This window comes from Hipposideros armiger, unplaced genomic scaffold, assembly GCF_001890085.2.
Source record: "Hipposideros armiger isolate ML-2016 unplaced genomic scaffold, ASM189008v1 scaffold_198, whole genome shotgun sequence".
In the NCBI taxonomy this organism is placed as follows: Eukaryota; Metazoa; Chordata; class Mammalia; order Chiroptera; family Hipposideridae; genus Hipposideros; species Hipposideros armiger.
Window position 1 is genome coordinate 1957330 of NW_017731548.1, and position 13578 is coordinate 1970907.

The following is a 13578-nucleotide window of genomic DNA, read 5'->3' on the forward strand; positions in this document are numbered from 1 at the left end:
TCTTAAAACAATGCGCCACTCAGCCAGCCTTTCGGACCATTTTTAACCAGGTTGTTTGTCTTCTTATTGTTGAGTTTTAAGAGTTCTTTGTATATTTTAAATAACAGTCCTTTTTCAGCTGTGTCTTTTGCAAATACTTTCTCACAGTCCGTGGTTTGTCTTTTCATTCTCTTGACACTGTCTTTCATAAAGCAGAAGTATTTAATTTTAATGAAATCCAGCTTATCAATTTTTTCTTTCATGGATCATGCTTTTGGTACTGTACGTAAAAAGTCATCACCAAACACAAGGTCATCTAGATTTTCTCCAATGTTATCTTGTAGAAGTTTGATAGTTTTGCATTTTACATTTAGGTCTGTGGTCCACTTTTAGCTATTTTTTTTTGTGAAGTCCTAAGGCCTGTGTCTAGATTTATTGTTCACGTGTGAATGGCCAGTTGTCCCAGCACCATTTGTTAGAAGGACTATCTTTGCTTCATTGTATTTTCTTTGCTTTGATACTCTTTTTGAAAACCCTTAAAATCCCACCACCCAGAAAATGCAACCCTCCAGACTGGGTTAAGTGCCCTGCCTTACGCTTCCATTAATACCTATATCATAGCACCCTTGAATCATTTTATGTACCAGTCTAGTGTTTGTCTTATTTACTTCTCTATTCCCAGATCCTATCATAGTGGTTGGTATGTAGCAGGTGCTAAATAGGCATTTGCTGTATTAATGTATAATTGATCTGTTCCTGCATAGTTAGAGCTAGTCATATTTCAATTTTTATTCCCAAATGATTTTTATTGGAGGAAACCTTGGCAGTAAAAATAGAAACACAAATCTAGAATGGCACAAAGAACATGGTGAACATTTTGGAGGTTTTCATGGATTTAAATTTAAACAAAATTATAACTGCTTTCCATAACTCCAATCCCTTTCCTCAAACAATACAAAATACTCTACCACTAAACAACAAAGCAGTATCAAAAGCTAAAGACCTCTGATATTAGCAAAATGTCCACCCTTCTTCTTTTTTAAGACAGTAACTATAATCTTAAGTGTTGGAGGTTCAATTCTGTTACGTTCAAAGAGTTACTGAGTACAAGATAATTTTTGTTTATTACTTCACAGTTGAAACAAATTAGCAAAATTAGCATGTATGTGAATTGAGAGATTTCTTTAACTGATATGACAATGAGTAGCCTGGGCAAAATTTCTTCCTATTTTTCATCACCTGAAGATTGACAATAATTATTATCAATTCTTACAATAATAAAGTATTACAAAAACTAGAGCATATTATTATTATGTAAAATTATTATTTATGTTATGAAATAAAAGTGCTACTTTCCTGCATCTTTTGCTTTGCAGTGAATGCAAAATTCAATTTTTATAGTTATATAATTATGGCTAAAAATAATTCAATCATGGAATATCTAAATGAAAAATATACAATAAGATGAATTGTTATAAAAACAGAAGCTGTTTCTCAGAATATACACATTGATGGAAAAAACCAATAATACTAAACTGTATTTAAGTTAATTTTTTAGAAGCATTTCTATACCTATATAAACTAATTTTCAAGGAATATGTTGTAAAATATTCTTTCATGACACCTCCCTTGATAAAGGTAAGTTTTATATACAGTAAGCATTATTTTCTTATCAATTTAATTAAATCTGGTTTCAAATAAAAGAAACAAATAGATTATGCCAAATATTTAGTCACGATTATAATACAGAATACACTATATTATAGAAGAAACTCAAGTTGTAAAGTATGCAGGTCTTTGGCGGATAGAAGCTGTACGTGTCAAAATGATGACAGTTACATCTGTCTTAATGTATCCACTGCCAATAAAGTATTGGAAAATCATAGTGAACAACTGTTTATAATAAAGTGAAAAATACAATAATGGGCTCAAACATAATAACTTCAAGCATCATTTTACCAATGGTATATATAAATTCCTAACCAGATTGTTATACTTCCTATATTTAATATCCCTCACATTTTCAGCTGGATACCAGATAGCATGACATGTTCAGAGAAAACTATTTTACATGAGCCGAGCTCGGCAGAGGGAGTCCACATGGAGTGTGGTTCTGAAACAGATGGGGCGGCAGATGGAGCTGCAGACTGGGTTCACTTGATCTGTGTAAAACAACTTGACTACGCAGGAAGATGTGGCTCGAATCTCTCAAAAACCTTCTATAGCTTATCCCTTTATTTCATACATCCTGCCCCCCCCGCCAAAAAAGAAAAATGTTTGACATTTTAAACTTTGTTCCTTTAAAGTTTCTGTGCCTGTGTGATACATTATTTAATTTAAATATATTTTCTTACACATTTTTGGAACAGATGGTAGAAAAGAGCAGTTGCCCAGTGGAATAAAATGTACAGGTTAGTTGTCTAAAAACTGTAAAATTAATTACCTTCCTTCATTGATGAGTTCAATAAATGCAAGTCCTGCATTCTTCTGAATAGAATTTTGCCATTCCTAAAAGGAGAAACCAAACAAAGTGTCAGAAAAAGGAGCATGCAAATGAAAGTAACATCTGGTTCAGGGTCATGCTGATGCTGTTAATGACTTCCATGTGATGTTATTTCTAAATCTTTTAAAAAAGACTTTTAACAAATATTACTGTATTATTCAGTTTAGATGGTGCTTTTGAATTCCCAGTCAATTTCAGGCTCGATGCTGACTGAGGTAGACAGTGAGATCACAGGTACAGAGGGTTCTCAGCACAAAGCTCCCTTCCAAAAGAGATCAAATGACTAGAGTAATTCAAGGATGCAAAATATTTGGGATAGAAAATTTTCGTCCCTGATATAGAAAATGTTTACTGAGATTGTAAAATGAAAATTGGAAACATAAACAACATATTTAGATTGACTTGGATATGAAATATTTGAGTTATATATGCAGTCAAATGATTGAAAAGTACATAGAATGATGTATTTTAATAATAAATTATTTTGAAATTTGTAAAAAAATACTTAATATTAAAACTATATCCAAATGTAATCTTTTTTTGCTGATTTAGATTAGAATATATTTGTGAATCTGGCAGTTCCACAGTTTCATCATTATGAATATAAGCGATTCTTACACAGTATTTTGAATTAGAAAAGTATATTGCTTATTTTATATTCTTCTTATGACATATTTAGAATATGCTTTAAACAATTTTTGGTTATTGGCCTCTCCTAGTGATTTCAATTTTTTTTTTGTCGTTTTGAATAGCTGGTAAACTGAATTTTTTGGATTAAAAATTATATCCTTTTCAGTAGTTCTGTAAATAAATACTTCCCTAATACATTTTTATAAAAAATTCTTATTCATCACTCAGGTCACCCACCTATAGATTGTTTTCTCTGTTATTTTACTATTAAAGTGCTGGCCACACAGAGGTGGTCAGTTCCCTGCCCATGAATTCAGCTTCACAAAAAGCACAGCCTCTGGGTCAACCCTTCACTCTACTCCTGATCACATTCCCCTTTACAGTTCTGCATACAAGCTGGGAATAAATGTGGTCCTCAAATGTAGCTATTTGGTATGTAAATATTCTCTGCTCTAAGTAAATTTGTGAAGAATTATAGAAGAACACATCACGGATCTACATTTCCCCAGGAGAGAGAATCAAAAACTTGGGAAAAGAGATGTGGTAGCCTGGGGCCAGTAATGATCTTATAAAGGCCTAAATGACTCCATTTTTAGCAAAGCCATTGTGTTTTAGCTACCACAACCTTTAACTAAAATTTATCAAAATGACAAGATTGCTACTGAATTTTACAAAGCTTATTAAAACTTTCAAATCATTTCTGTTAAAAACAATTATAGGGAACGCTGTTTTCCTACATTTTGGCAAAATGATTTACTACCATTCTCATATATTTTGCATATTACTATTATATATTCTATATTTCCTGCAAACCAATATCCCACAAAATGTGCCAATTTATCAGGAATACTTGACATTTATTGTGATATTAGCTTAAAGAAAAACAACGAGAACCATGTCACTCTGAAGAATATATTCTTACAGACAATTTCTTAAACATGATTTTCTTTATGATGCTGTTTGTACACTAAGGCTCTTTGTCAGTATAAACTTCTAATATGAATAGGATTTTTAAGAATATATTTTACAATGTATTTATTCAGGTATTACATATATACCCTAAATTATATTGTGTCGAAAAGATGACAGAGTAAAATGTTTTAAAAACTATTCAGATCAAACAAAAAATATCTGTGAGGGGCCTTCTGCCCATGAGATGCTTACTTGCAATCTTTGATAGAGAAACAATAGAAATAAGTCTGCACTAAACTAAGGATGTTAGAGTTTAAAGGATGAGAAAGCCAATGAAAGTGTATGACTGCAAGACTTCATTCAATAAATTACTGTTTTAGAAGAGTAATCTGTCATTTTGAGCAACAGTAAATAGTAGAAGATAGTCTTTTATGTCTTTTCAGAAGAGTGACAACAGCGACTTAAACTAGTATTTCGAATAGAGTAATGGAAATTAAGAGACATTACAAAGAAGAGATGCCAGGGCTGGATGAGAAATTGGATTTAAGGGTGAAAGTAGAAGAGTTGAGTCAAATAAGGTTATTAACTTTTAAATATGGATGACAGGGAGAATGGTAATATTAGTATTAAGATACTGGAGGGGAACCATTTGGGGAAAAATCATAAGGCTGCCTTAAGTTTATATTCGTTGCGTTTAGACTGAGGATGGCATATCGAAAAGGAAGGCAAAATCTGGAATTATTTACATGGAAATATTGATTAAGGCACAACATTAAGCAAGTGTCCAAAGAGAATAAACAGAAAGAGGATGAAAAAACCTAGGCTGATTCTTGGGAGCCATTCACATTTTTAAGATTAGAAAAAGAAAGAGTTGAAAGGGACAAGAAAAGGCCTACCAAAATATAAGAAGAGAAGCAAAATACTATGGCACTATTCAAAAGAAAATAATCCAGTAGATATGTTGGCTCAGAATAAAAAAAAGATACAAGACCTTTAATCACTGATATCATTTTACTTTTTTAATGATTAAGATGTTAAATTATCTTGTATATGGGCCGGCCGAGTGGCACATTGGTTAAGAACTGGCTTGGGGTCCCAGAGGGCCCTGGTTCGGATCCCACATATGAGGGCCTGTGACACTGCCCTCTACAGCTAAGATGCTGAACCTGGAGCTGGGCTGCCGTGAGTTGCCGGCGACAGCATAGGCTGCAGCCCCTGCTGCAGTGGGTTGCCATGGGCTACCATGTGTAGCCAGCAACCAGCATGAGCTGCCAGCAAGAAACCAGCAACTGATCTGCCTCGCCCAGGAAGAGCGCAATGATGGTGCCAACTGGGGCCAGTGAAGCAACGTCCTCCACAACTAGACTGAAGAACAAAAGGACAGCAACTTGTCTGTTCCCCTTCCCCCAATTCCCCAAAAAATCTTTAAAAAAAATATTATCTTGTATGTGAAATGTAAAATTAAACTATAATAAACAACACAGATCATTAAACATAAAAACAAAACTCAAAAAAAAAAAGTGCCATTCCTGGCTGCAGTAGCTCAAGCTCTCGTGCTAAAGGTGGTGCCCACTTAATGTGGTGGTAAACTGTAGAGGGACAGAGAAACATTGATTATCTGAGAAAAATGGTGACAGGAAAATCTTAAAGAAGTCATTAGAAAATGGGGTGTTGTGGAAATGAATAAAGGAAGATATTTCTTCCGAAAAGAGTAAAAATAATGTACACAAACTTTTTCAAGATCACATATAAAATAGTCCAGATTAGTACACATGAAGAGACCCTGGCTTATTACTGTAAACTTTACTGTAAACTTGTTTCCTAGAAGATTGAAAACTTCTTGGGTCTCATTTGTCTTGATATTTTAGAAGTGAAGAGAAATGTGGTTTTCAATCCTATCATAATTTTAATTTTTAGCACCTGCTATAATGAAGCCACATGTGTTAACAGTCAATAAGTATTATCAATTGGTGATTTATTGGGTAAGCTGCAATTCACATGCAATTCCCCAACTGTTATTATCAGAGGCCACGTGATGAGTAATAAAACCTTTTAAAATGTTCCTGTTAAGGATGCTCATAAGTAACTAAACAAAGTTTCTCTTCTGTAGAAACCAGTCTGACTGGGTTCCTTTGCTGTGAAGACATCAAAGAGCACTGCTCATCACAAAAAGAAAGGTCTATCTGTCTATCTGTCTGTTTGTATGTCTATCTACCTATGAATAGAGAAGGTATTTTCTGTTCTAATCAAAACTCTTACAAGAAACTTAGACTGTATCTATTTTGCTCTTCTGCTACTACCGACTCCTGAATCTTCTGTCCTCAGATATAAGTAAATATCAAATACTTATTGGATATGGGATTTTAAAACAACATAAGTTGAAATACCAATGTTACAACATAAGAGTTGAACGCTAACTTGCTTAATAGCATTTTCCATATGTCTCTACAACCTCAGTTTACTCTGTTTTACGTGTGCATTATATGGTTACATTTAGGTACTGTATCTTTGAGGAAGAGCCATATTTTATTCATCTGTGGTAACTGCAGGGTCAGGAGAAAGAGATGATATGATGTCATAGAGACTATAAGGCAGCAAGACTTTAATTATAGAAGTTTAGTGACTTTGGATGTTAACAGGGCCTGCTGCACAGGAACCGGGCTCCGGTTACATAAGCCCTTTATATAAGCATGACTTGCATTTGTGGAGGGAGCATGCGCAGTCCTGTGTGCTCGCCTCCCCCAAAATCTCTATATAATGGTTGCTATTGCTGATTAAAGACGGTGGTTCCTCCTCATGTCGGCTCTGCGCGTGCCTTTTTTACTCTTGGTATTTCACCGCTGAAAGCTCCCACGCACCCCAGCCCCTCACCCCCATGACATTTGGCATAGTCGGCATGATGACGAGGTGAGAGTGTCCCTTCCACCCTGGTAGAGGAACCGCCCCGGGTAGAAGGGATGTGGCCCGACATCCCTCTTGTATTCGGTTGCGGCATACCTGCTGGGGTGGACTCCACTGGAGGACTGGGGCACCTTGCGCCCCTGGCTGGAAGACGTCCGGAAAGCCCTGGAGGCACTGGGAGCCGAATGTCCTGCTGGCACACCGGGAGGCGGCCAGCTGGGTGGTCTGCATGTTCCTAGCAGTCTTACGACATGCTAGCCATGACACTCAGGATTACGTGAAAGGGGTGCAGCACTTACAGCACCAGGGGGAGGACTTGAAGCAATGCCTGGCGGTGGCTGAACACATGCTCCAACACATTATTCGGAGGTGCCCTCCTGGGCTAGCAGCCCACCGGGGCTGGTACGGCGCGCCCGACTGGTAAAGGGTGGAAGTCAAGGAGCCGCTGGCTCCTCGGGGTGGAGCCACTGGACCCCGGCAGTCCGTGAGACATATTTCCTACACCATTTATACGGCCATGGAATTATGGGAGCTTGCGAAGCAGTGCAAGCAGCACCTGGGTGGGTCAGTCCCCGTTTGGTTGTTGCGCTTGTGGGATGCTGGGGCTGACAACAGGGAGGTAAGCCACACCAAGATGGTGCAGCTGGCCAGCAGCACCATGGTGCCCTCCCTGCGGCAGTGTTTGAAAAATGTGCCCCAGATCAACCCCCAAGCCGGTAATCAGACTCTAATAATTAACTGGCTCATGGCTGCTGCCCACATGGTCTGGGACAATGCAGGGGACTTGCTGGAGCGTGTGAGTAAATGGAACACCTACTTGGACTTGGTGCAAGTCACACAGGAGATGGGCATGCGGCAGAGGATGTTTGCTTTACAGTATAACAGTCCTGATGAAGAGGTATTTACAGCCCGCATGAAAGACTTTATTCTTGCTAATGGCCCGCTGGGAACTTTTGGAACTATGGCTGCCTTATTAGCTCCCTATACAGATCGGCCTGTCCACGAGGTCACAGGGGCTTTGGCTAGACTGGAGGACATGGAAGTCTATCAGCAAGGCTGGACTATGCAGGCACAGGCTGTGGCCGAAAAGGACATGAGTCGCCCACGTCCCCTGAAACAGGCTATGAAAGCCATGCCCAAGGTCCAGGGTGAGGGAGGGGACCCTGTTAAGGTGAAGTGCCGGCATATATGGTTTGACCTGGTGGCCGCTGGGCTGGCCAAGAAGAAACTAGCCGGCCAGCCCCTCGAGGTCCTCTTGCGGAAACTACAGCCTGAGGAGGAGTTCACTGCAATGCCCCCGAAGGAGCAGAAGGGGGTTGCCCAGGAATTGCGCCTAGCTGACTTCCTCCCTGACTAGGGAGGGAATGGGCTAGGGCACCCGATTAATGGGGGAGCCAGATGACCCGAGGCTGCACATTGAACTCACCATATATTGGTCCCCCCATAACATGCAGCAGGTGCTGGCCCCCATGAACACTGGGGAAGACAGCACCCTCATATATGGCAATCCGGACCGTTTTCAGAGTCCAAAAGCCACTATTGAGAGATATGATGGCCGACACATCACCGTGCATAGAGTCTCCCTCACTCTGGGTATCAGACATCTCCCCTACAGGGCCTGTGAGGTCTACATGTCTCCTATTGCTGAATACATCCTCGGGGTGGATGAGCTCAGGGGACTGAATGTCATGACATCTGTGGGGGAATTCCATTTGCGGGTAAGCATGGTAAAAACTGGTTAGAGGGCATCCTCACTACGCACCCCTCCACCTGCCACAGGCCACCCAAGTGGTTAACATCAGACAATATCGCTTGCCCGGGGGGCATGAGGAGACTGGACATACTATTTTGAAGTTGGAGGAGGCAGGTGTCATACGATCCACCCATAGTCCTCTTCAACTCCTCGGTCTGTCCAATACGGAAACCAGACAGTTCCTGGAGAATGACAAGGGATGCTGGGAGCTGAACAAGATGATCCCCCTGCTGCACGCCGCTGTCCCAAACATCATGGAGTTGATGGATCGCCTCTCGCAGGAACTAGGACGGTTCCACTACGTGGTAGACTTGGCTAACGCCTTTTTCTCCATTGACATTGACACTGCCAGCCAAGAACAGTTCGCCTTCACCTGGGAGGGCAGACAATGGACCTTCCAGGTGTTGCCACAAGGCTACCTGCACAGCCCAACCCTGTGCCATGGGCTGGTAGCGCAGGATTTCACTACATGGACCAAGCCCCTGACCGTGCGCTTGTTTCACTATATAGATGGTATAATGTTAACCTCTGATTCTCTTGCAGATTTGGAAACTGCTGCCCGCAATCTCTGAGATGCCCTAATGGGTTGGGGATGGGCCGTCAATGAGGACAAGGTCCAGGGCCCTGGCTACTCTGTCAAGTTCTTGGGAGTGATTTGGTCGGGTAAGACAAAAATAATACCCGATATGGTTATAGTTAAGATTCAAGCATACCCCCATCTGGAGATGGTGAAGCAGTTACAGACTTACCTGGGGCTACTGGGATTCTGGTGAACTTTCATACCACATCCGGCGATGTTAATGCGACCCTTGCACCAGTTGGTTTGCAAAGGGGAGCCCTGGGATTGGTCCCCTGAAGTCAAGCAGGTGTTCAGGGTGACAAAATGCGCCATAACACAGGCCCAAACCCTAAAGGTCATTGACCCAACCCTGCCATTCCTCCTGACTGTCCAGATGGAGGACTCTGGGTTTGGCTGGGGTCTCTGACAGAAACAGGGTTCAAGGAAGACTCCTACTGGGTTTTGGTCCCAGCTCTGGAAGGGAGCTGAAGAATGGTTCTCCCTGATGGAAAAGCATTTGGCAGCGATGTACGCCACCCTATTGGCCTGTGAAAGCATCACAGGTCCACACCCAGTCACGGTACAAACGACCTACCCAATGGAAGGCTGGCTCTGGTCCTGGGCCACCAGGCCGTGAACCAGCATGGCGCAGACGCCAACATTAACAAAATGGGAAGACTATTTAGAACAATAGGCTCAGTTCTCCTCTAGTCCATTGACCCCGGAGCTGCACACTCTTTTGGGGCCCATCGCTTTCTGCTCTGAGTGAGCAGAGGACCCATGGAAATGGGGGAGACTCCTAGCCCCTTTGAGGAGGGCAAGCCCCCAATGCCGGCTGACGCCTGATACACAGATGGGTCTTGCCAAAGGCAGTCCCCCACATGGGCAGCTGCAGCCCTACAACCCCTCACTGACACCTTTTACTATGACACAGGTACTAGACTCTCTAGCCAGTGGGCTGAGTTATGGGCGGTCTGGATGGTTTTGACTAAGGACCCTGGCCCAATACATGTTTGTACTGACAGCTGGGCCATATATCGAGGCCTGATGCTGTGGCTGCCCCAATGGGCAGCCTAAGAATGGCTGATCGGCCCCCGCCCATTATGGGCAGAGACCTCTAGGAGGACATTTGGAAATGAGGCCAGAGCACGGGCGACACTATATGCCACGTCTCGAGCCATCGGTCATTGCTGGCGCACGGCAATGACACGGCTAATGCCCTAATGCAAGTACGCTCGCTTGCGGCACCCCCACAGTCTGCCGCCATGCCCACCTAGCTTCACAAGAACTAGGCCATATGGATGCCAGGACCATGGGGCTAATGACTACCCACTGGGGTTTACAGCTAACGAGAGCCAAGGCCCAGCAAATTGTCCATTGATGTCCTCAATGTGCAGACAGCCCCAGAGATGGTGTCTGCCCACCTCCATGGGGTCCATACTTCGGGGGGCACGGCCCCTACAAGAATGGCAGATGGATGACATTGGGCTGCTCCCTGAAGACCAGGGAGCCCATTACTCCTTGACGGCAATAGACAATGCCACCAGACTGGGCTTTGCTTACCCAATGGCCCAGGCGGACCAATGACACACGTACCTAGCCTTGGAGCACTTGCTAGACCTTGCTTATTGCCAATGATCGAGGCACCTACTTTACAGGTTCACAGATTCAAACCTGGACAAAGGACAACAATGTTCAATGACAACTACACATTTCTTACCAACCTCAATTTGCTGATATGGTTGAACACTTTAACGGGTTGTTGAAGGAAAAATTAAGGGTATTTGCTCCCAGATGGAAACACTGAAAAAAAACCAGATACCAGTAGCTGTTCGCCTGTTGAACGAGCAGCCACGGAAGATTGATAAGGCCCCTTTGGACAAAATAACCTAAGGGTTCCCACAACTCCTATAGGACACAAGGACCAGGGAGCCAGAGGTACAGGCCAGGATAAAGAGGGAATGGTAATCCTGCCTGCTCTATCCATGATGGCCCCCAGTCAGATGCAGGAATGGACCTGGCCTTGGCAGACTCAGGTCACCCAAGAACCCTGGGTTGCCCTGCTTGAGCCCTGGGAATAGGGTCTAAAGAAGGGCCTGGAGGTCACACCCTGGCTTGGGCACTGGCCCTTCACAATGCAAATGACTTTACCAGCCAAGGCAAGCAGGTCCCTCTTACGAGGGACCCCCAGACTATGCCTTTGGCCCATACCCCTGTACTCGGTGGTCCTAACCCCTGGCCCCCTACCGACGACCCACAGAACACAGATATGCTACCATTGACCAGGAGCTGCCCCCATACTGGTTACGGTGCTATCACAGGACGAGCATGTAGCCTATATCTTGCAGGAAGGCCATGACTTACCCATGGCAGTCTCTTTATCTGCTCTGTCATATCGCCCAGGTTAGCTACAGGAAACAGCACATTGTCCTGGGTGCACACCTTTGCCTGGATGCACAACTCCTCGCACTTCTAGATATGCACAGAGTTGCCAACAGAGACCGCTGAAGAACTGCCCTGGTGAGTAGCCCCTGCCACCGATACCAACTGGACAGACCTCCATCACTGGGACCGGAAAAGTCTGGAGGGGAATGCTCGCTGTCGCGCTGCCGAAACCCTCTTGAGGAAGCAGCGTCACAACAACCCCCCTCTGCTCAGCAAGGCTTTGTACAATGGCTGGGGATGATTGATGGGGATTCATATGACATTGTCTAACCATGCTCCTCTATATGTAGAGCAACGACACCCTTCAGTTCCAAACCATACAATGGGATGGTTACCCGAGGAGCTCTGCTTCAGTGTTACTATTGTGACGGACCCTACTCGCTGATGAAATAGATGCCATATAATGGGAACGACACCCACTGGATTTCCTGCCAGACAATGCTATCTGGGTTTATGGTCACCACGGCTGGCCATATCTGCCAGCCCAATGGACGGGTCGCTACACTTGAGGGAGCCCCTTAATTCACAGTCACCTCCTGTCCATGTTGCCCTAGAGGCCAGCCAATTGGGACACAGTTTACCATCGTTGGCACTGGGAAAAGCGAATGGCCTGATGATTTTACCCCTTAGCCATCTTGTTGCCAGGGGATGGAATGATAGACATAGAGCTACAGATGGAAGCCCTTGACCAACACATTGCCAACGCTCTGAACGTCGCATAAGCCTCTTTAGCCCTGCTCCTTGACGAAACAACCCAAATGAGAAAGATGATACTGCAGAACAGGATGGCCCTAAACCTGTTAGCTGTGCAGAAGGGGACATGTGCCCTCTTGCACACTGAATGCTATATTTACATCCCACACCACCAACAAAAGGAATAGGAGGCCTTTCAGGAAATATACACCAAGGTTTCGGCAATCCAGGTCTTGCAGGACGCCCCCTTACGTGTTAATGGAACTCCCTTGGCCCTTTTTGGCGATGGGCAGGCCTTATCTTGACAGATATCGCCATCAGCCTCACGGTCCTCTGTTGCTCTATATATTGCTGTTATGGCCTTTATACACAGGGACACACTCTTTGGGTCAAGTCCCGAACTGCCACCCTACAGGGGATGGACTGACAGGGTCTGGGCACATTCAGGCATGCACAAATGATGACCCTGGGCACAGGGGCTGGGCTGTCCAAATATATGCAGGCTGACATACAGACCTTGACTGCAGAGCCTGCTGCGCAGGCGCCAGGCTCTGGTTACATAAGCCCTTTATGTAAGCATGACTTGCATTTGCGAGAGGGAGCATGCGCAATCCCATGCGCTCTCCTCTCCCAAAGCCTCTATATAATGGTTGCTATTGCTGATTAGAGACGCTGGTTCCTCCTCATATCGGCTCTGTATACTTTTTTTACTCTGGGTATCTCACCGCCGAAAGCTCTCCTGCAATCCCCCGGTGACGATAGATGTAAACACAGAAAAAAAATCCTTATGTAAAAAATTTAAGGAATATTATATTCCCCAGTATCTTTTTTTTTCGGTTCTTAGTTATTTGCTTGGCAAACATGAGTATTTTCTTCTCTGCCACAGAAGCCTACCGAGTTATGCATTAACATGATATGGCTGGAAGTACAAGGCTAGTTTTGCAAGCCTTGACTTGACCTAAGGGCCAGAGTGGATACCACCTGATGTTAGAGTATAATTCTGTTTTTGAAGGTTTTCAAAATTTCTCATCAGCTATAATAACCAATTTGCATAACTGTAATTTATCAAGGCCATCTTTGTTGACTACATTAACTATTGTTAACAATGTGTAAGGTCACCGATTGTCTTTTGTTAAGAAAGATGGTGTGAAGTTTTTGTTTTTCAAATTGTGGTATGAGATATAAAAGTTCCAGGCAGGAGAT

At 43.2% G+C, this 13578-nt stretch overlaps 1 protein-coding gene across 1 annotated transcript in view; it reads right to left on the reverse strand.

Annotated features, from left to right (window-relative positions):
- Window positions 1-13578, reverse strand: part of NBEA (neurobeachin) — a 707336-nt gene that overhangs the window by 331435 nt on the left and 362323 nt on the right. The window contains exon 35 of the mRNA XM_019653151.1: window positions 2423-2487. Coding sequence (XP_019508696.1) covers window positions 2423-2487 — 65 coding nt within the window. The remainder of the gene's footprint in view (window positions 1-2422; window positions 2488-13578) is intronic.